Consider the following 21887-nt stretch of genomic DNA (forward strand, 5'->3'; position numbering starts at 1 on the left):
TACAGTTAAATGTGGAACAAAGAGAAATGGTAGATAAGTCCTAGGATACAGACAGATATACTGCATACGGGGTGTCTGTGGTTCTTTAGGGGTGGACCAAACTCGGGATGAGTCCAGTATTGTCTTTCAAATATCGGTACGTCTTAACCCAACTCAAGTGTTTGCTTTAGAGGCCTTTTCTCTTCCTCTAACACTCTATTAGACTACAGGACTGTGTCAGTTTCTGCAGCTTTTTAGAGCTCCACAATCACTTACAAACCTCCAGTCTGATTTGACTCTGAGAATGCTCCTCTTTGCTTAGAATAACCGTTTGATTTCTGATGCTAACTTAGTTCCAGTGCCATGTTTCCCTCCATCACAATACGATGTTCTGTTTGGAAACGTGAGGCACGGTCGTGTTTATAACAGATAGACAATGAATGATTTACTTGTAGCAAATGCCCTTGCTGAGTATCTCCACGGTTGATGGGGCAAGAAGAGATAAACGTATCATAGTATCCCTCCTTTTCTGCAAAAGAGATGTTGCAGAAGTATGCAAATTATTGTTCACTGAATGTTACAACATGTTTGACGTGCATCAGTCCTGAGGTTAACTGACTTGATCCAACATTGCATTTATGAACTGAGGTTTAGGCTGAAGGTGAGGGAAGCCCCTTGAACCCTGTGAAATTTAAAGGCCAAGATTACAAGAACATCGAAGATACTCTGCTCAATGAGGGGAGGAACTTTGAGGATGAAATGTTCCCAGCAAACCTCAACTCTGGGAAAACTGGAGGTTAAGACAGCTGAGGAGCTCAACGAGGTGGAGTGGCTCTGACCACATGTAAGTAAACTTGTCCAATGTTTATAAAAGAGGACAAAAAAAAAAAGAAAGACCCAAATGATTTTAACCCTGATCCCTAATATGTTGTGGACGGGACTTCAAGGTTTGACTTCAAACAAAGACGAGTTGGTATGCAAACTTAAATTAGGCAATGTACTGTAAAGCCCACGTAAAAAGGCAAAAGCTTCATGAAATAATTCAACTGCAGTTGTGTGCTCTGCGCTTGTATCCAGCCAATTGCTGGTTCCTTTCATCTCTTGGCGCTCTGACTTTCCGTAAGCCACTGATGATGCAAGTGGTGCCTCAGGACCAAAGCTTCAAGGATAACTACGCTGGAATATTTCACTTCAGGGTAAATATATACAAACTCACAAGATCTTTTTCATTTTCAAGTGTATTTTTAAGGTGGAAATATTTAGCTTTGTACGAATGTCAATGCTTCTTTCAAGTTTTGGAGATTTGGAAAATGGGTGGATGTTGTCATCGATGACTTGCTGCCGATACGCAACAAGAAACTGGTGTCAGTTTCCTGCAAATCTTTAAAAGAGTTCTGGGCTCCCCTTCTGGAGAAAGCATATGCTAAGTACGTGATAATCTATGCACACTGTAAATACACCCTGAGCAAATCTCAGTTTGAGTTTTTTGTGGATCAGCACCAAAATCAACATTCTGCTACATTCAAAGATACTGCTCCAACTGTACACACTACAGTGTGAACAAATGGATGGGTCAAACAGCAGGAACCGAAATGGGACAATTAAGGGTTACAATTATTGTTATTATTATTATTATTATTATTATTATCAATTTTTTACGTCAGGATTTGTGGATCCTATGCAGACATGATCGCTGGCAACCCACCCGAGGCCTTCAAGGACTTTAGTGGGGGTGTTCACATGAACAACATCCTGTCCAAAAGTCAACCTGACCTGTGGGATGTTATGAACAGGGCCATCAAGTGCCAAACTATGATCGGATGTGGGACTTTTGGAGACGTAAGTGATAGACATATGTTTCATTATATTAGAAGATAAAGGGTGGGGAAAAAAAATCAACAACCTCTGTACGTCTGTGAAATACATCTGTTTCAGGAGAAAGGAACACAAATAGATAAAGATTTTGGTCTAGTGGAAGGTCACGTCTTCGCTGTCACAGGAGTCCGGCAGGTTTGTACTTAACACAGTCTTTTTCTTCCAACAAAAATACCATGTTTCAATACGGTTCAGATGTAAAACCCACTTCAGTTGAGTCAATAATTTTTTGGGGGATTTTATCTTTTTATTGTTAGTTTGTTTATTTTGTGCATGTAATTCAACAGGTCGAGAGTCAAGGGAGCAAAGTGAACGTGCGATACTGAAACGGGTTAGGTTCTCATAATAATATTTCATAAACATTACTCCTTTAGTTAGTATTCTTAGTTCTGTCTTCTTCAGTTTATCTAGGAAGTTAAGATTAGTACTCATTACTTTACATAACACAAACACAGTTGTAGTACTCCTAGTAAAGACTCTGAAATGCTCACTGTCACAGTATTTTGTCTTTCTCAGCCATAAAACCTATGAAAAATAACCAATTAACCACCTCATATTTTTCCTCAGAGGAGTTTGGGACCAATCCACAGTACCGTCTCACAATAACAGAGTACCAGGGAGACAAGAACGTCTTATTGTCTCTGCTGCAGAAACCTGATGAGGAATACCGCAACAAAGTCAAATATCACGAAATTGGCTTCACCATCTACAAGGTCAGTGGTTTGTGTTTGCTGATGTGTGAGTTAATGATCAATCAATGTGTTGAATTTAAATGAAATACCTAATCTCTTATCCTGGTCCTTCCTTCTAAACCGTTGCCACCAAAGGTAAACAGAGAATCATTTATATTAACTTTGTATTAAATAAATATTAAATTAGCTGCACCGGTTTCTGGCAAGTTTCAGTCGGAGTTCCTATTCAAACCTCAACTTCCCACCTGTCCCCTAGAACTAAAGAAGCTACTCGGATGAGTGGTGAAACGTCTTCTCAAAAAAACTCTACAAGTCCAGTTGCCTTTTTTAAACCTTTTTTGGATATACCATGACATGGATGACTGAGAACCTTCACAGATACAAGTCATAGTCACAGTCATAGTCACAGAATTTTCTGTGACAGAAAATTGCATGCTGTACCGCAGACATGATTTGTTCTGAGGGCAACAGTAAAGCTGAAAATGGAAGGAGAAAATGTGAAAAGCGTACATATTTAGAAGGCCCATTCCTGTCAGCACTTGCTGGCAGAGGAATTATTATTACTACTGTGGGTTGCAATTCCTTTTGACTATTTGCATATTAGCAGTAACATGGAATTGTTTTGAACCAAAAAAACCCAAAAAAAAAGGAGGTTGGGCACCTATGATAAAAGATTTTTGTTTTTTTACAATTTTTACATTGCAAAAAAACAGAGACATCTGCACGGGCTGGCTCCAGAAGAAAGCCAGTTACATTTCCAAGGATCACACCGTTCCTGGATGCAGACTGTTCACCACACTGCCTTCTGGGAAGATACAGAGAAATCAAATCCAGAACTAATAGATTAAAAAACAGCTACTGCCCTTAAACCATCAAATTCCTCACACCTTCAATCTCTCCTTCATAGACTGTTGTGCAATAATCCCCACCGAAACTCAATAGGCACATTTGCACTACCATGGATACCATTTGCACCATTGTTTAATGATTACTGTTTTAAAATACTGCTATTCTTCACTGTACCAATTACTTCATTTGTGTGCTACTAGGTGCTTTTATGGTATATATTGTATTTGTATTAGCTGCTATAGTTTTTGGTTGGTGAATGGTTGTCTGTCTCTCTGTGTTAGCCCTGCGGTAGACTGGCGACCTGTCCAGGGTGTGCCCCGCCTCTCGCCCGATGACAGCTGGGATAGGCTCCAGCAGGTCCCGCGACCCTTAACAGGAATAAGCGGTTACAGAAGATGAATGAATGAATGTTATTTTAATATACAAGTTATTTGGACTAGATTTTATAGCATCCATAACTCACATACAACCCACTATTATTGTTTCATTCTCATGCGCTCACAGGCTTTGCCTACCATAATTCAACTCCCAAATCAGAAGATCCTTCTTCTCTTTATTCAAAATGGTATATTTATATCTCACAGGTTTTTATTTATGTGTGTGTGTTGTGTTAGTTTAAAAAAAATGATTTGAGACTAGTTTGATAGGTAAAGATGCAGATTACTGTGTTCCGTCCATGATATACAGTCAGTTTAGCCAGACACAACAAATTTGTCATGTTCATTGAAATTACTACAAAGCACGAAACAAACATCCATCCAAGTTTATTCACTTAAAGCAGTAGAAAGATTAATACTCAATGGATTGATTCAGGGCCACAGTTAGAGGAGATACGAAACAAAAGTAAGACAGGTAAAAATAAATAAAAAGTTTCACATCTGGTTGCTAACCTGCAAGTTGTGTCTGCCTTTGAGTATAAATGAACAAAACACTACATGTCAAGAGAGATCAGAATATCAGATATTTTCTCCCCTCCCATTGTGGTGTCTCTGTTACCTTGAGGGCACAATTAACTCACCACTTACGTAACACAGTGTGAATATAAGAAAGGAGCAGTGCACTGCACAGACCAGAGAACCAGCTCTTGGTTGTCCCCCTCTCTCAGATAATCCTCTGCGTTCATCTCTGAATCTGTTTATGCATTTTAAATTACACTCTCATTTAATATTTCTTTTTTTATTTCAGAGTCCCTCTGAAGCCTTTGGTCAACATGCCTTCATCTGAAACCTGCACCTCTATCATCAACCTGCGCTACCAAGATGGTAGTGAGGGAAGCCCGTCTAACCCTGCCAAGTACAAAAACCAAGACTATGCGCAGCTGAAAGATGACAACCTCCGCGAGGGACGGCTGTTTCTGGACAGAACCTTCCCACCCAACAGCGCTTCCTTGGGTGAACTAGGTTTGAGCTACTCTCCGGAATGGCTTCGTCCTTCGGTAACATGATTCAGACTGTTTTTTTTTTTTGTTTTTTTTTGTTTTTTTTTGCTGTCTTTCTCTGTATGTGCATTTAAATTCTTGTCAGCATCACGTTAATTTTGTGTACTGTCTTGTCCAGGAAATCTTGAGAGCACGCAACATCAACCCCGAACCAGTTTTCCGTACAGATAAAGCCTCTAGATTTGACTTTGGCCAAGGCTCTCTGAGTAAGGAAAGATTTCTGGCTTAAAGCTGAAGACAACAAAAAAGACTGACTTGCTTAGGTGCAAATGAGAACTATGTGGCAGTACTTAAGAGAAGTATTTGCTTTCTTCACCTACCAGGCGACTGCTGGTTTCTTGCGGCAATTTCTTCACTGACTATCCACGAACACCTGATGGCTCAAGTTGTGCCCATGGACCAGTCCTTTGATAACTATGCAGGAATATTTCACTTCAGGGTAAAGAATTAATCTAATGGTTTATTTCAGTGTGTCAAAAGGATTCTTTCATAATACTTTGGAACGATAGATTGTGGTTATTAATTATTTTTTGTCCTCAGTTCTGGAGGTTCGGCAAGTGGGTGGATGTTGTCATTGACGACTACCTGCCAACAAACAATAAGCAGCTGCTGAATGTGAACTTCAAAGGGGAAAATGAGTTCTGGGCTCCTCTGCTGGAGAAAGCATATGCCAAGTATGTAACTATCTCACAGTAAAGAATTTGTGGTACAAACACCAGAATCAAGATTTAAAAACTCTGATTCCAAACATATTTCCTCTCTCCTTCAGAGTCTGTGGTTCATATGCAGATATGAATTTTGGCCTGGCATCAGATGCCTGCAAGGATTTCACCGGAGGTGTGAGCATAAATTACCATATTAAGCACTCCTCAGGTCATGATGAGGAGCTTTGGCTCCAGCTGGGCAGAGCCACTGGGTGCAGTTCAATGATCTGCTGTGCGACTCCCCCGAAAGGGGTAAGAATGGCTTTCTTGTTAGATTTTTCTTGATCACACTTTTGTTTTGGACTTTTAAACTTAGTTTTCCGTCTCTGTCTCTTTCAGGGGACAATGGCCAACACCACGAGCAAGACTGGATTGGTGGATGCACATGCTTATTCCATCACAGCTGTGACTGAGGTAAACAGTGACGCTGCAAAAGTATATGCAAGAATTAGTCTCAAAATGAAAGCCACAAGAGCTTAATTAGCAAGATTTTGACAGTATTATTTTTGCACTGGTTGCTCATACAGTTCTAGAAGTATTCCAAGTTTCTGATTTTTATTTATTTATTTATTTATTTACCAGGTCAGTTATTACGGCTCCAAAGTAAGGCTGGTGCGAATCATGAACCCTTATGGAGATACGGAGTGGAAAGGAAATTGGAACGACAAGTATCTGAATTTATTCCTAAAAGAAAATGAAAATTAATTTGTGTATATTATTATGAAGAAAGGAAGCAAAAATAAGTCCTTTCCATTGTTCCATTCCACTGTTCAGTCCTTGATGTCTTTCTTGTGCTCAGCTGCGATATGTGGAATCATGTGAGCCAAAAAGATCGGGAGAAGTGTTTCAACCATGAAGATGGAGAGTTCTGGTAAATCAAACAGCAGCACTGTCATAAACTAATGAATAAACATCATAAAAGAATGTACTATGAGCGTGGAAAGACTTCACAAGGTGCCTTTACAAATGATAAAAACAAGCAAGCATACAATTTTGGTTTGGATGTGGGGTAGCAGTACTTGGAGTGAAGTTTCTATGCTCAGTGTTAACATTTGATTTCATTTTACATGTCTACCAGGATGGAGCTGAAGGACTTCTGCTGCAATTTCAGTGTGCTTTCCATCTGCTGTGAGAATCCTAACTTCCTTGATGGCGACTATACCTGCCAGTGGAAATCCATGACTTATGATGGCAGCTGGGTTGCAGGGATAAATGCAGGTGGCAGCCTGTATGAGTGTGAGTCCAGTTCAATCACTTACTGCTAACTGGGAACAATATGGTTTATCTCTCATATTTTTTACCCTTTAACCCTCTTTTAAAATGTCACTCGATTTGCGTCTATGTTTGTCATTAGCTGTAGCCTCCTTTGCAACAAATCCTCAGTACCGCATCCAGGTGAAAATCATTGACGAGAAGGAGAGGGGAGACCAAAACGTCGTACTCTCCCTGATGCAGAAACCTGAGCAGGAACATCGCAAGGAGAGAAAGTTCCACCCAACTGCATTTACCATCTTCAAGGTGTTCATTCTGAACTACTGTCTGTGAAATATCAAGCAATGATTTAATAAGGCAAAATTCACATTAGCAAATGTGGAAATTACTGAGTTTCTGACTGATCTGAAAACCATATAATGACATTTCTGTTTCACATTTAACAGGTTCCACCAGGGGTAAGTACACAGGAGAGCATATATCACACTTCGGCTGTGTGTTCACAATCAAATCATCATCAAATAGGCTCATAAATAAATAAAGCTCAGGAAAGAATTTAGTTTCATAAAATGAGTTCCATATTCATTCCAGACCAAAAAAGGACGCCTGGGACCCTCCTTCTTTGACGGAAAAAGGCCTGTGAAGGACCAACAGATGTACAGTCGTGAAAGGGATGTCATTGAGGTGCACAGTCTGCAGCCCGGAGAGTACGTCATCATCCCCTCCACCATTGAACCCAACACAAATGCAGAGTTTGTTCTCACTGTCTACACCAAGGCCGACGCTCAGATCAGGTAAAGACTTCTCAGATGCTGCAACGAAGGCTTTTATTCTAAACACCATTTGAGTATCTAAGCCATGCTGAAGGATTGCCATGAGAGTCAGACATTTTCCAAAAATAACAGAAATACTTTAACACATTCTCCTCTGTATCCAGCCCCCATACTGGAAGAGGAGATGATGATGACCACAAGGAAGCAGAGGTATGAAATTTAAAGAAACAAACTTGTAAACTTTAGAGCCTCTCACTCAGACAGATGTTTGTGATGATCTGACAAGCTTTGTTCTCTTCAAGGTCCCTAAAACTCCAGATGAGGGAACTACTGACGTCAGCCTTTTCTTGTTCAATCGCTACGCTGATCAGGTGTGATATTTCTTTTTGCTTTCTCTTCACTTCTTTCTCTTTTATTTCTGATCTCTATCAATCATAGTTTCTGTGTCCATTGTCAGAACGGAGAGCTGAGTGCCATGCAGCTCCAGAAGCTCCTGAATGACCAGTTTCCTCATGGTGAGTTGACTTTTATCACGTGTGCTCTCGAAACACCCGAAATCTTGACATTAATTTGTCGTGAATTCTGACTCCTTTTTCATCACAGGCACCTACCGCGGCTTTAGTGTGGACACCTGCAGCAGCATGATTGCTATGGTGGATGTATCCTTAAATACTGAAATGATTTCCTGTCCTTTTCACTAACACACAAAAACATTTCAGACTGTCGGAATGCAACATTCTCATGTGCAATAGTTTGTCATGTCTTCTATGAGATATCCTTAACATGCACAGCTTGACAAAAGGATGACGATGACCTACACTGAGTTCTCCATTCTCTGGAAGAAGATGAATGAATTCAAGGTAATCCAGATAATGATAGCTCTATCCCTCTGAGATGTATTACACATACTTAGTGATGAGCAGTTAATGATTTAAAAAAATCTCTCTCAGGATCTCTTCCACCGCTCTGATCTGAATTGCAACGGATCTCTGACTAAATACGAGCTCCAGAACGCAATTCAGGCTGCAGGTACGACTGTTTATCTTTGCTTTTGGACGTCGCTATAACTTAGTAAGATGTTTAAACAATCACCACAGGAACAGCCTTTATATCTGGAGTTGTATCTATATTCTAACTGGAGTATTCATCACTTTCTCTTTGTGTTCATACCAGGAATTGATACGAATGACTCCATGGTTAGCATGATGATGTTTCGGTATTCGGTATTCTCATCCACCTCCTTGGAGCAGTTCATCACTCTCATGCTTCGCCTTCAATACACATCAGGTGAGTGACCTGGCAACTTTAACATCGCTTACAAAAACACATAAAACTTGGTGTTAATTTGATCAGAATGTAGACGGCTGTGGGGCTGAACAAGTAAATCCATTTTGTTCATCCATTTCAAAATGTGTTTAAGCTCATAGTGCATTAAATAAACCTGAGTGCTTTGCTTTGCAGACACTTTCAATCGCAAATCAACCAATGGAACGATGACTGTGACCTGGGACGAGGTGTGTATTATTTAGTGTATTATCACATGATGCCATCTATTGATGTATTCCTCATTACTTAATACAAACATGCAAAAGATAATCATATTATCTGACCTAAAACTAGCATTAATACATTCCCATATATAATTATCACAAGTCAAATATTCAAATATAGTCAAATATTGAGGCTGCAGCATCAGTATTGGACATTAATAAATGTGGTATTGGGTCATCCCTTTCTGCTATATGTTATACTATTATAAATTTCTATATTGTGTATGGAAAGCACTTAACATAAAGACAGTTAGAGATAGTAATGCTAAACTGCCTTTTCTTTTTTCAGTGGTCCATCCACACCATCTACAGCTAGACCAAAGCTGTCACAGACGTCAGGAGACACGTGAAAAAAGATTCCTGCAACCGAGCATTGCTTTTATTAGAACTGATGTCTTCCTGTACGAAAACACTGTAACGCAGTAACGCAGTAATACAATGAAAAAGAAAAAGAATCAATAAAATGTCTTACTCTGAATTATCTTCTGTAATGGTCATTCTTTTAATATGGAATTTAATATCGAACTGAAAATGTCTGAAGAACAGGAAATGTCTGAAAGAGGAAACTGAGAACAAGTGATAATGTTATTAATTAATTACTGACTACATCTGATAAAAAAGTGAATAAACACCACACGTCATTCCACACTAGTCCATCCTCCAGAGCACCGTTTCAAAAAGTTGTTTGAAGAAAATGTTGGCAATCTTTTACACTATCATTTTTGTCCCATGGAAAGACTGTAACCAGCAATGAAGAGTTCCAGCTAACAAGAATTTTTAGCTCATTCCTATGTGCTATTGACCTCAATCTCATTTGGACCGTTGCAGGAAACACCCACCAGTGTTACCAAGTGTGTATAAATTCACAGCTGAAAACAGTCCGCAGCAAATCACCACTCCCACCGGTTTGAGGAACATTTGTTAAAACCGACAGAGCTCAGCTGTTGTTGGGCAGTAATTGAAACTATAAATATTTAAATCCTCAGTAAGGACCAGTGGGTTTGGGTAACAAAACGATTGACAGAAGAAGAAACTTGTTGGGTTTTGTCTTTCCATGGGATTGATTCAAGATAAAGAAAATAACAAAAACATTTGTTAATCTTATCCATTCAACTGAGAAAAAGGTTGAGTGCAGTTCAGGTATGTTTTCATTGTGTGCTGGACAACTCTTAGTCCTCCTCTTTCTCGATGTAGCTCTTACATGCAGAGCGTGCCATCTGTCTGGCCATGTAGGCCATGTGTTCAGCAAACTTGTTCACCTTCTTCTCGGGTTCCTCTATCTCCTCACCTTCCCTTTTCTGTTCATCTTCTTTTTCCTTTCTTTCTTCAGTGACTGCTTCCTTCTTTTCTGAATCCTTTTCTTCTTTCTTCACTGCCTTCTCCTTCTGGGGTTTTTTCCTTTGCCTGTCTTCCCTCTCTGTATCCCTCCTACCTCTGCCTCTGTAATCCTCTCTGCCTTGATCTCTGTCTCTGTCTCTGTCTCCTTGCACACATCTGATGGCAGCCCAGCAATCATATCTGCATATGAACCACAGACTCTGAAGGAGAGAGGAAATATGTTTGGAATCAGAGGTTTTAAATCTTGAATCTGGTGTTTGTACCACAAATTCTTTACTGTGAGATAGTTACATACTTGGCATATGCTTTCTCCAGCAGAGGAGCCCAGAATTGATTTTCCCCTTTGGAGCTCACAAGAAGCAGCTGCTTATTGTATGCTGGCTGAGGTCCTTCAACATGTGCAGCAAGATGCTGGAAATATTCTACCGGTCTGTGGTGGCCAGCACACTTTTCTCTGCTGTGGTCTGCTGGGGGAACAGCATTACAGCCAGTGACGCCAACAGGCTGAACAAACTGATCAGGAAGGCTGGCTCCATCATTGGCTGCAGACACATTTGAATCAGTGGTGGAGAGGAAGACTCTGAACAAACTGTTATCAGTCATGGATAACCCTGACCACCCTCTCCACCACACAATAGACAGACAACGGAGCACCTTCTCCAGAAGGCTCAGACAACTCCGTTACAGGACGCTACAGGAACGGTGCAGCAACAGTGAAATTATCCAGTTTGTGATTAATAAAGCATCTATCTATCTATCTATCTATCTATCTATCTATCTATTCAGGTCAAAGCTGTGGGACACTGTGCAAAAGGAGGTGCGGGAGGAGTGTCTCAAAGTGCGCGAAGATGGAGAATTCTGGTAAAGCTGTCAAAACAAATACTTCTAAGTGTTAGGGAGGAATTTGTGGTGATGCAGATGAAGAAGAAGAAGCACCAGAGTCCTATATGTCTTAGGCTGAAGGAGTTTATTTAGGCTCGATCAAGGAGAACAGAAGCTTCGTCATCACAACATAAGTGCATGAGTCCACCTCAATTCTAAGGGACAAACAGTAAGCTCAGATTCTTATACTAGAAAGGTGGGCCGAGGCAGCAAAGGGGAGATGTGTTAATATCCATTGGCTACAGAACATAAACGTGAAGATAAGCATTCACACCAACTAGGAAATACAAATTGTCTTCCAGGAACGGAGGACATTATCATCCAACTCTACAGCTGTGCCTGTAGACAGCCAGACAGTGAGATTGAAGACGGCAAAGGGACCATGGCCTTGGCATGTTTCCTCAAAGAGAAAATAGGGCAGATAACTGACCCCAGCAATAATCTAACATTAACTACACAAACTATCTATCAGGAAGAGCAATTATTCTCTAACACTAAGCAGCATGCAAATCCTCTTCAAAACCAGTCACAATAGTCTTTTGAATATTTTTTACTCTGACCTGCCGCTGAGATTCACTTGATTAATTCTTCTGGTGGCCATCCATATTTACATTTAAAGTAATTCATTCAAAACTAAAACCAAACGGCCAATTCTTCATTCTCACTTCAGAGAATTCTCATTTCTAGAAAAAGAAATATTGTGTCACAACTTGGTATCTGACCAACTCTCATCTGCACTAGACAAGTGACTGATTTTCACTTGCCAGGATATCTGACAGGTGAAAGCCTTTATTATCACATTAAAAAATGTCAAGCATGGTGACACGTCACAATGAGAAAAAACATGAAAAAAAAATCTTGAATTTGCAAACCTGTGCCCTTCTTGGTTTTGTAAGCCTAGTTTTGATTTCAGTGCATAATTCAAGTAATTTAATATTCACAGTTTAATTCAATAAGCCAAAGCGCATCTGAACAGCAAAATGTATTAAAAGTTTAAAGTAATAAATAAAACTGGCTAAATTACTAGTAAGTCACAAGTGTGGCTGATACAAGTACTTTCCATTTTTAAAATATATAAAAGCTCATTTAAAAGATAGCAAATTCTCTATAAATATATGCTTACTTAAGTATCTCAATCAGATGCTAAATGATGTACTAAAAAAACTAAAAAGATAACAAAATAATTTTCGCATATATGATGTAAATGGATTTAAAAATATTTAAACGTGACACGGTGTTCCCACTCCTGTCCAGCAGGTGGCGACTGAGCGCATCTTCCACGTCGATGTAGCGCGCAGCTAGAAGCAAATAAGTAGTGACGTTTTATTTCCGCGACTGTTACAGTTTATAAGCGCTGCCAACCAACTGTTGTTTGCTAGTATAGTACATACCACAGTCAATGGTTGCTGGTCCTTGACTTTTTCAGTGCTCAGTCTGGTGTCGTGGTGTTGCGGGAGTCTTTATTGAACCTTTAAAGTGGAGTTAAATAAATGCAACTCCACGCTGCTTTTCAAATAACACACGTAAGTTGACGCAATTTCTCCTTATATCCGGTAGTTGAACGTTAATGTAGTTCGGTAAGAGGAGTGATGATGCACAGTATAAAGGATAAAATGATATATTGTGCTTAATTTTTCTCGTTTGGGTAAAGGTGTGTGTTAAACTACAAACACCTTTGTTGTCTTTATCATCTCGTTTTTCTTCGACAAGTGTGAATGTACTACTATGTATGGGCCTACATCTACTTATATTAGCTTTTCAGAATTAGTCCATGTTCTCCCCACTGGCTGAATCTCTTATAAATGAGATAGGATGCAATTAATTACAAGTATTTAGGTCCTGAACTCTAATTTCCAATGAACTCTAGTTAGCGACGGTTAGCAGTCATACTTTATCTGAACTTCCGCTAATTCTTCGTTTTTGTTTTGTTTTGCATCCCTCCACTACTGCAGTGACTCAAACCTACAATATTAACTTTTACTAATTACAGTTAAGAGACCATTAATGTGTCAACCATGATGCTAAATCATACTTATTAGAAAATTCTCCTGAGTTTTCTCACGGATAATAATTTGAACTAAATATTTCTTAGCCATAGTTCTAGGCACTAAATTTATGGACCAATTTGTTCTAAAACTACTTGCATTTCCTTTCTCTCCTTAGGTGGACGTTGGTCTGCTAGTTCACAGCATGAGTTTAACAAATACCACATCATTGAGTCTCCTTATGTCCCCTGGAGGTGAGTGACAGTGAAGTGATCCCAGCTGTCTGGTTTAATGCAGCTGTCGGTGATGAAAACTGTGAATAGGAAGTGCCGTCTGATGCGACAACTGACGATGTTTCATTATCACTGTTCTGAGCCTCCTAAACCAGGGGTTCCCAAACTTTTCCATGCCAAGGCCCCCAAACAGCATTAGCTTCTGGCCGGGGACCCCCTTTGCAAACCTTCAGACAATGCTACAAAATATGTAAAGAAACATCTTTTATAATGTATTTTCTTACTTTTATTCACTATTCAATAACTACTACATTTGTTTAGTATAAGTGCTGCCTCATATTTTCTGATTTTAGTTGGCCAGGAGTTCTTAGGGTTTTTTGCAGCAGCAGCAGCAGCAGCAGCAGTGTCCTCCACGACAGGGCTGTTGGTCTGTTCCTTCGGTCTCTTTCTTGTCAAAAACCTGGCCATTTTGTGCTAGCTACATGCTAGCTACATGCTAGCTACATGCTAGCTACATGCTAGCTACATGCTAGCCTGAGGAGCAAAGCAGCTTGATAAATGGTCCCACCGCCGGGTCTGCACAGATTATGAGGTCATGAACGATGTTTTGACTGGCAGGGAATCAGAAAGATGAGCTTGGCAAATAACATTTAGATATGATATATTATTAAGAATTATGTTTTATGATAATGATTTAAAAAAATAATTAGATTCTATTTTATAATAATGATTAAAAACAATTTTTTTTATATTTCTTTCATTTTTCAGTTTTTTTTTCTTATCTTCCCTCCAATTGTCTGAGGCCCCCCTAGCGCCCCCTGGCGGCCCCCACTTTGAAAACCCCTGTCCTAAACTACCTGCTTCTCAGTGCTGATAAATGACATGCTGTTAATAAACCTGATTTCTTTTCTTTTTTTTGTCCCAGATGTATCCACTTCAAGGAGACGGAAAGACAAGATTAAGGTTAGTTTCATAAAGCTTTGTTACTCAAGTAAAATGCATGATATGTAGTGATGAAATCTAAACTGAATTAGCTGGAATTACCGTCAGATTGTTCAGTGGTGTATCTTGGTTTTCTGAACATGATGTGATGCAGGTCTGTTTGCTATAAAAACAAATGCACAGAGCGCTAATCCTATTATGTTTCCTCCTGCAGCTGAGAAAACCTGTGTGAGCAGCTATAAAGGCTGTTAAAGCTAGAAGACGCCACCTGATGGCAGTGTGTGAAAGATGGGTAAGTTAACATTTCTTTAGTGACACTTAACATGAAGTGCCGACAACTGATGTTAACAAACAATACAGCTTCCCTTTTGTTGCTTCTCTAATGTTGTCATTTTCATTCTCTTAGAAGTTGCCATGTGTCGCTCTAAGCTCCCAGCTAATGCAGCACAGCTGACAGTTCATTTCACACAGGTAAATTTATATTTTTTACTTTATTTTGTCATAAAATGGAAGCCGCTTCTGTTGTGATGAAACTAAAAGTGATATAGCTGGAATTACCGGCAGATTGTTCAGTGGTGATCATTGGTTTTCTGAACACAAAAGGATGGTAACATTTCGTATGGAATTCCCTTAATATTTTGTTTCACAATTATTATTTTTCTTGTTTAAGGTGTTCAGATCTGCTGAGAAGTGATTGATCGTCAGTCCAGCTGCACTATTGAGATGATCACTGTAAGTTAAATTATAGATGCGTCATACGTTTGTTTCGTGAACTCACTTTCATACACTGAAAATGGGCTTCAAAGTCTGAACAGGTTTATACAACACAATTGCAAAAAATGCTCATGTTGTACATTAGTGAGTTCATTGAAACTTCTTTGCCCAGTGGTCAGTGAATCCCTGAGCAGCTTTATCAATGATGAAAACCTGGAATAGGAAGTGCCGTCTGATGCGACAACTGACGATTTGTTTCTGATCCACTTTTCTGAGTCTTAAAGTTGCACACGATGGATGTTTTCTAAATCAGTTTGTCTGTTCTGATGTCTTTATCCCCCCCCCCCATATTTGTTTTAATTACAGGTGCACTTCTGCCAGCGTGACTGTTGCCTGATGTTTGCAGTCAAGTTGATTTGACAGGTAGATTTTTAAGCTGCCGTACAAATTGTCATGATTAGTTGTTGTGATGAAATCTAAACTGAAAATGCTGGAATTACCGTCAGATTGTTCAGTGGTGACTCTCGGTTTTCTGAACATTAAATGGCAGCATCTCACGGTGTGAATGAAATTATTTGCAAACTAAACCTTTTTTTTCAACCTTCAGAATTAGATGGTTGCTGCAATGCTGCCTCGGTATACCTGGATGCACTATTTGGTAAGATATATCCATTCATAAGCAGAAATATTAACTTTTTAACTAGAGACCTAGGCAAATACCTGCTGATAAAATGTTCAGAAAGGCTGTCCAGTAATGTCCTCTGCTGGGAGCTGACTAATTGCAGTATTAACAGGTTGTAGTGAAAATATTTTACCATAAACCTCTTCTGTGGAGTTGATGTTGGAGTGCATAAACATTAAGTTTTTGTGTCTAATCAAGCTGTTTCTGTTCTGCAGATGGCAAAAGGACCAATGGAAATTGTTCTGAAGATGGATGGCATGTTAAACATTTTACTGTGTGAAACTGCATTGATTCAATGTTTAATAAATTTAAAAAATGTATTTGTAACCAACTGTCCAACTACTTTTTGAGTTAGAGATGCAATATCACACATTCAAAAGAGAGCGTCTGTTAATATACGTGATGTTGGAGCCAAACAAAAATCAACGCTTCTAAGACACTATCGACACATGCTTTTATTTTTATTTGCAGTGTAGTTAGTTTCTCACCAGTCAAAATGCAGCCAGTTACAGAACCAATGTTTTAAAGTATAATCTGTGGATAATGTTTCTCACCAGTGTTCCAAAATGAGGATTACATACTAGTTTTCTCCACTCTCCTTCAGAACTGTCATTTAAACATCCTCATGAGTGCTGACTCAAGGCAACATCACGGTTAATGAAAAGGTAGAGCTGAGAAAGCTCTCCAGTTGTAAGCGTGTTTTAAGGAGGTGTGAGCTGAAGCTGATGGATGATTTTAAAGTAAGATGCAAATACTGGTCTGAGGTTTGGGGAAGGTTCTGAGGTCTTGGAAGGAACAAGAAAGCAATTCTGTGTTTGAGGCATTTTTTCTGCCAAAAGCCTCATTGTGAAGGTTGAGGTGGAGTGTGATCTTCAACTGATAAAACTAGACAGGCTACAACTGCACCAACAAATTCATACTCCCTGCAGACATATTGACAAGATGGTGCTGGTTTTAGTTTTTTTTTTTTTTTTTTTTTTTTTTTTCCAAGTAACGGTAAACCAGCTTTGAAATTAATTCTCATGTGGTCTGTTCATTCTTTGGTAAGACAAGCCTCTGAGCTGCATGGAGTTGACATGTTTGTGCAAAACCTTTTATGTTACAGCTGCATGTTCTCACAGTGTCTTGGGGGGGGGGGGGGCTTTCAGAGATGTCAACAATGTTAGTCTTCAAGTGCCTTTATAAATGTTCAGAGGGGTTAAAGTCAAATGGAGGAAAATCTGACAGTTGGCCTCTTTGGTCTTGAAGTTCTTGCAAAGCTTGGGTCCAGTATCCTGCTGCAGTAAGAATCCTTGTCCACAAAAATGCAAACCGGAAGGTTTAAGTTCCTGAAAATTAAAAGCTAGGGTGGGATTGATGTGGTGCAGATGTCCAACTCCAGAGCAGCAAAGATACAGACATGATAATTCACATGTTTCACTGTGTGAAAAAATACATAATACAAGTTACATATATAATTGGTAGAAGTCTGTACAGTCACTGTCCCAATCTTAAATGACCACAGTCTGGAGAACAATACAGTTAAATGTGGAACAAAGAGAAACAGTAGATTAGTCCAAGGATACAGACAGATATACTGCATATGAGGTGTCTGTGGTTCTTTCGGGGTGGCAGGTTGTGAAAATGGGCAACCTGTTCTCCAAATCCAGTACTATCAACACCGGGGCCCCACAGGGGTGTGTCCTCTCTCCTCTGCTCTATTCTCTCTACACCAATGACTGTGTGTCCCATTCTGACAATGTTAAAATCTTTAAATATGCTGATGACACAACAGTTGTAGGACTGATCAGTAACAATTGCGAGTCAGACTACAGATCTGAGGTGGCAGCCTTAGAGGTATGGTGTAAGGGGAACAACTTATTTTTAAATGTAAATAAGACAAAGGAACTAATCATAGATTTCAGGAAAAACAGGTTAGTTCATTCCCCTCTGATCATCAATGACCAGGCAGTGGAGAGAGTGTCCAGTTTTAAATTCCTTGGCACCACAATATGTCAGTCTCTAAAGTGGGAGGTCAACACCAACCTCATCATAAGCAAAGCCCACCAGAGGCTTCACTTTCTGCGCAGGCTCAGGAAGTTTGGTGTAGCTAGGGATGCAATGCTCCAATTTTATAGAGCTACAGTGGAAAGTGTGCTATCTTTTTCCATCACTGTCTGGTACGGTAACACCACCTCTTCAGAGAGGAAGCAGTTGGAGAAGGTGGTGCGTTCCGCTTCCAAAATCATTGGACATGCAATTCCACCTGTAGCTTCTATCTACGCCACACGGGCCAGACATAAAGCCCGGAAAGTACTGGATGACCCCTCCCACCCTGCCAGGTACCTCTTCAAACTACTGCCCTCTGGTAGAAGAGTCCAAAGCCTTAGGGGTAAAACATCCCGGTTTTGTAACAGTACCTACCCTGCCACTATTAGGCTCCTCAATGCTTCTAAATGACCTCTTTTAAATACACTCTACTGAACTGCACAAGACACTTGGGAAGTTTTAAAAGTTTTAAATTCTTACAGCTGTTTATTGGTTTGAATGATTGTCTATGTGATTGTTTCTCATGTACTGTATGTTCTGTCCTTTTAACTGGAATGGAACTAAGACAAATTCCAATCAACTGTGTTGATATGGCAATAAATTATTGAATTGAATTGACCAAACTCGGGATGAGTCCAGTATTGTCTTTGAAATACCTGTATGTCTTAACCCAACTCAAGTGTCTGCTTTGGAGACCTTTTCTCTTCCTCTAACATTCTATTAGACCACAGCATTGTGACTGTGCTTTGGATGTAATTAGTTCAGTTTCTGCAGCTTTTCAGAGCTCCACACCCCTTACAAACCTCCAGTCTGATTTGACTCTGAGAATGCTCCTCTTTGCTTAGAATAACCGTTTGATTTCTGATGCTAACTTAGTTCCAGTGCCATGTTTCCCTCCATCACAATACAATGTTCTGTTTGGAAACGTGAGGCACAGTCGTGTTTATAACAGATAGACAATGACTGATTTACTTGTAGCAAATGCCCTTGCTGAGTATCTCCAGGGTTGATGGGGTAAGAAGAGATAAACGTATCATAGTATCCCTCCTTTTCTGCAAAAGAGATGTTGCAGAAGTATGCAAATTATTGTTCACTGAATGTTACAACATGTTTGACGTGCATCAGTCCTGAGGTTGACTGACTTGATCCAGCATTGCCTTCAGGAACCGAGGTTTAGATGCAAAACAAACAAAGGCTTTACCTTTCACAAAGGGAAGGCTCAAGTGGATGAATTCGGCCTCGCTGTTAATAAGCGTGTCAAGATTATAAATTTGGTCGGGATGGTACTCGATTAAAAAAATAATTAATTAGAGGCTTTGTAATTAATCTCGATTAATCACATTTTAATTGCATAACAAGATTTGCCCCAAAAAGCAACATTTTTCAATTTAAATGGATTTTAGTGGACGACTGAATCAATAATAGACACAGACATGACTATTGTAAACTCAAGTTCTTTTAATGTCTGAAAAGACTGAAAGACCTAAAGTTAAAGTACCATTTTAAGTACTTTAAGTACTTTTAGTCCTGAGTCCTGAGGTTGATTGACTTGATCCAACATTGCATTTATGAACTGAGGTTTATGCTGAAGGTGAGGGAAGCCCCTTGAACCCTGTGAAATGTAAAGGCCAAGATTACAAGAACATCGAAGATACTCTGCTCAATGAGGGGAGGAACTTTGAGGATGAAATGTTCCCAGCAAACCTCAACTCTGGGAAAACTGGAGGTTAAGACAGCTGAAGAGCTCAACGAGGTGGAGTGGCTCTGACCACATGTAAGTAAACTTGTCCAATGTTTATAAAAGAGGACAAAAAAAAAAAAAGAAAGACCCAAATGACTCTGACCTTTTACAGGATTTTAACCCTGATCCTTCATATGTTGTGGACGGGACTTCAAGGTTTGACTTCAAACAAGGAGTTGGTATGCAAACTTATGTATGTATGTACTGTAAAGCCCACGTAAAAAGGCAAAAGCTTCATGAAATAATTCAACTGCAGTTGTGTGCTCTGTGCTTGTATCCAGCCAATTGCTGGTTCCTTTCATCTCTTGGCGCTCTGACTTTCCGTGAGCCACTGATGATGCAAGTGGTGCCTTAGGACCAAAGCTTCAAGGATAACTACGCTGGAATATTTCACTTCAGGGTAAATATATACAAACTCACAAGATCTTTTTCATTTTCAAGTGTATTTTTAAGGTGGAAATATTTAGCTTTGTACGAATGTCAATGCTTCTTTCAAGTTTTGGAGATTTGGAAAATGGGCGGATGTTGTCATCGATGACTTGCTGCCGCTAAGCAACAAGAAACTGGTGTCAGTTTCCTGCAAATCTTCAAAAGATTTCTGGGCTCCCCTTCTGGAGAAAGCATATGCTAAGTACGTGATAATCTATACACACTGTAAATACACCCTGAGCAAATCTCAGTTTGTTTAGAGTTTTTTGTGGATCAGCACCAAAATCAACATTCTGCTACATTCAAAGATACTGCTCAAACTGTACACACTACTGTGTGAACAAATGGATGGGTCAAACAGCAGGAACTGAAATTTCCCCATTGTGGGACAATTAAGGGTTACAATTATTGTTATTATTATTATTATTATTATTATCAATTTTTTACGTCAGGATTTGTGGATCCTATGCAGACATGATCGCTGGCAACCCACCCGAGGCCTTCAAGGACTTTGGTGGGGGTGTTCACATGAACAACATCCTGTCCAAAAGTCAACCTGACCTGTGGGATGTTATGAACAGGGCCATCAAGTGCCAAACTATGATGGGATGTGGGACTTTTGGAGACGTAAGTGATAGACATATGTTTCATTATATTAGAAGATAAAGGGTGCGGAAAAAAATCAACAACCTCCGTACATCTGTGAAATACATCTGTTTCAGGAAAAAGGAACACAAATAGATAAAGATTTTGGTCTACTGGAAGGTCACGCCTTCGCTGTCACAGGAGTCCGGCAGGTTTGTACTTAACACAGTCTTTTTCTTCCAACATAAATACCATGTTTCAATACGGTTCAGATGTAAAACCCACTTCAGTTGAGTCAATAATTTTTGGGGGGATTTTATCTTTTTATTGTTAGTTTGTTTATTTTGTGCATGTAATTCAACAGGTCGAGAGTCAAGGGAGCAAAGTGAACGTGCGATACTGAAACGGGTTAGGTTCTCATAATAATATTTCATAAACATTAACTCCTTTAGTTAGTATTCTTAGTTCTGTCTTCTTCAGTTTATCTAGGAAGTTAAGATTAGTATTCATTACTTTACATAACACAAACACAGTTGTAGTACTCCTAGTAAAGACTCTGAAATGCTCACTGTCACACTATTTTGTCTTTCTCAGCCATAAAACCTATGAAAAATAACCAATTAACCACCTCATATTTTTCCTCAGAGGAGTTTTGGACCAATCCACAGTACCGTCTCACAATAACAGAGTACCAGGGAGACAAGAACGTCTTATTGTCTCTGCTGCAGAAACCTGATGAGGAATACCGCAACAAAGTCAAATATCACGAAATTGGCTTCACCATCTACAAGGTCAGTGGTTTGTGTTTGCTGATATGTGAGTTAATGATCAATCAATGTGTTGAATTTAAATGAAATAACTAATCTCTTATCCTGGTCCTTCCTTCTAAACCGTTGCCACCAAAGGTAAACAAAGAATCATTTATATTAACTTTGTATTAAATAAATATTAAATTAGCTGCACCGGTTTCTGGCAAGTTTCAGTCGGAGTTCCTATTCAAACCTCAACTTCCCACCTGTCCCCTAGAACTAAAGAAGCTACTCAGATGAGTGGTGAAACGTCTTCTCAAAAAAACTCTACAAGTCCAGTTGCCTTTTTTAAACCTTTTTTGGATATACCATGACATGGATGACTGAGAACCTTCACAGATACAAGTCATAGTCATAGTCACAGAATTTTCTGTCATGACATGATTTGTTCTGAGGGCAACAGTAAAGCTGAAAATGGAAGGAGAAAATGTGAAAAGCGTACATATT

General features: G+C 39.5%; 1 protein-coding gene, 1 long non-coding RNA gene and 2 pseudogenes across 4 annotated transcripts; all 4 read left to right on the top strand.

Moving 5' to 3' along the window:
• The first annotated feature begins 437 nt into the window (after positions 1 to 437).
• LOC311502163 (calpain-12-like) lies at positions 438 to 3700 on the top strand (annotated as a pseudogene). The gene is made up of 7 exons: positions 438 to 470; positions 634 to 811; positions 972 to 1175; positions 1273 to 1406; positions 1644 to 1818; positions 1915 to 1985; positions 2354 to 3700. The product of its transcript is annotated as a calpain-12-like (transcript).
• Positions 3701 to 4456: 756 nt separating this feature from the next.
• LOC311502869 (calpain-1 catalytic subunit-like) lies at positions 4457 to 9550 on the top strand. The gene is made up of 21 exons (XM_084565295.1): positions 4457 to 4830; positions 4952 to 5039; positions 5157 to 5272; positions 5374 to 5507; positions 5603 to 5789; positions 5877 to 5951; positions 6120 to 6205; positions 6337 to 6408; positions 6616 to 6773; positions 6892 to 7055; positions 7196 to 7207; positions 7341 to 7543; positions 7687 to 7732; positions 7825 to 7893; positions 7980 to 8037; positions 8126 to 8181; positions 8314 to 8382; positions 8473 to 8551; positions 8696 to 8809; positions 8984 to 9036; positions 9362 to 9550. The coding sequence occupies exons 1-21, from the start codon at positions 4606 to 4608 to the stop codon at positions 9386 to 9388; spliced, it is 2091 nt and encodes a 696-aa protein (XP_084421421.1). The 5' UTR covers positions 4457 to 4605; the 3' UTR covers positions 9389 to 9550.
• Positions 9551 to 12640: 3090 nt separating this feature from the next.
• Positions 12641 to 16409, top strand: LOC311502349. The gene is made up of 9 exons (XR_014699543.1): positions 12641 to 12815; positions 13456 to 13531; positions 14436 to 14473; positions 14667 to 14744; positions 14859 to 14923; positions 15123 to 15184; positions 15533 to 15589; positions 15774 to 15824; positions 16064 to 16409. It is a non-coding gene; the product is annotated as an uncharacterized lncRNA (long non-coding RNA).
• A 1062-nt stretch (positions 16410 to 17471) lies between these two features.
• Positions 17472 to 21663, top strand: LOC311502164 (calpain-1 catalytic subunit-like; annotated as a pseudogene). The gene is made up of 10 exons: positions 17472 to 17684; positions 17796 to 18195; positions 19468 to 19650; positions 19730 to 19796; positions 19899 to 20017; positions 20115 to 20248; positions 20499 to 20673; positions 20769 to 20843; positions 21360 to 21422; positions 21658 to 21663. The product of its transcript is annotated as a calpain-1 catalytic subunit-like (transcript).
• Positions 21664 to 21887: the final 224 nt, after the last annotated feature.

This window comes from Chelon labrosus (genome assembly GCF_963514085.1).
Source record: "Chelon labrosus genome assembly, chromosome: 17".
NCBI classification, from domain to species: domain Eukaryota; kingdom Metazoa; phylum Chordata; class Actinopteri; order Mugiliformes; family Mugilidae; genus Chelon; species Chelon labrosus.

What these genes read in the sequence shown, in the direction of transcription:
- LOC311502869 (XM_084565295.1), top strand. Translation starts at nt 4,606, where the DNA reads ATGCCTTCATCTGAAACCTGCACCTCTATCATCAACCTGCGCTACCAA. An exon ending in CTTTGGCCAAGGCTCTCTGA is followed by an intron (nt 5,040 to 5,156) that starts GTAAGGAAAGAT and finishes TTCACCTACCAG; the next exon opens with GCGACTGCTGGTTTCTTGCG. An exon ending in AAAGGAAATTGGAACGACAA is followed by an intron (nt 6,206 to 6,336) that starts GTATCTGAATTT and finishes TCTTGTGCTCAG; the next exon opens with CTGCGATATGTGGAATCATG.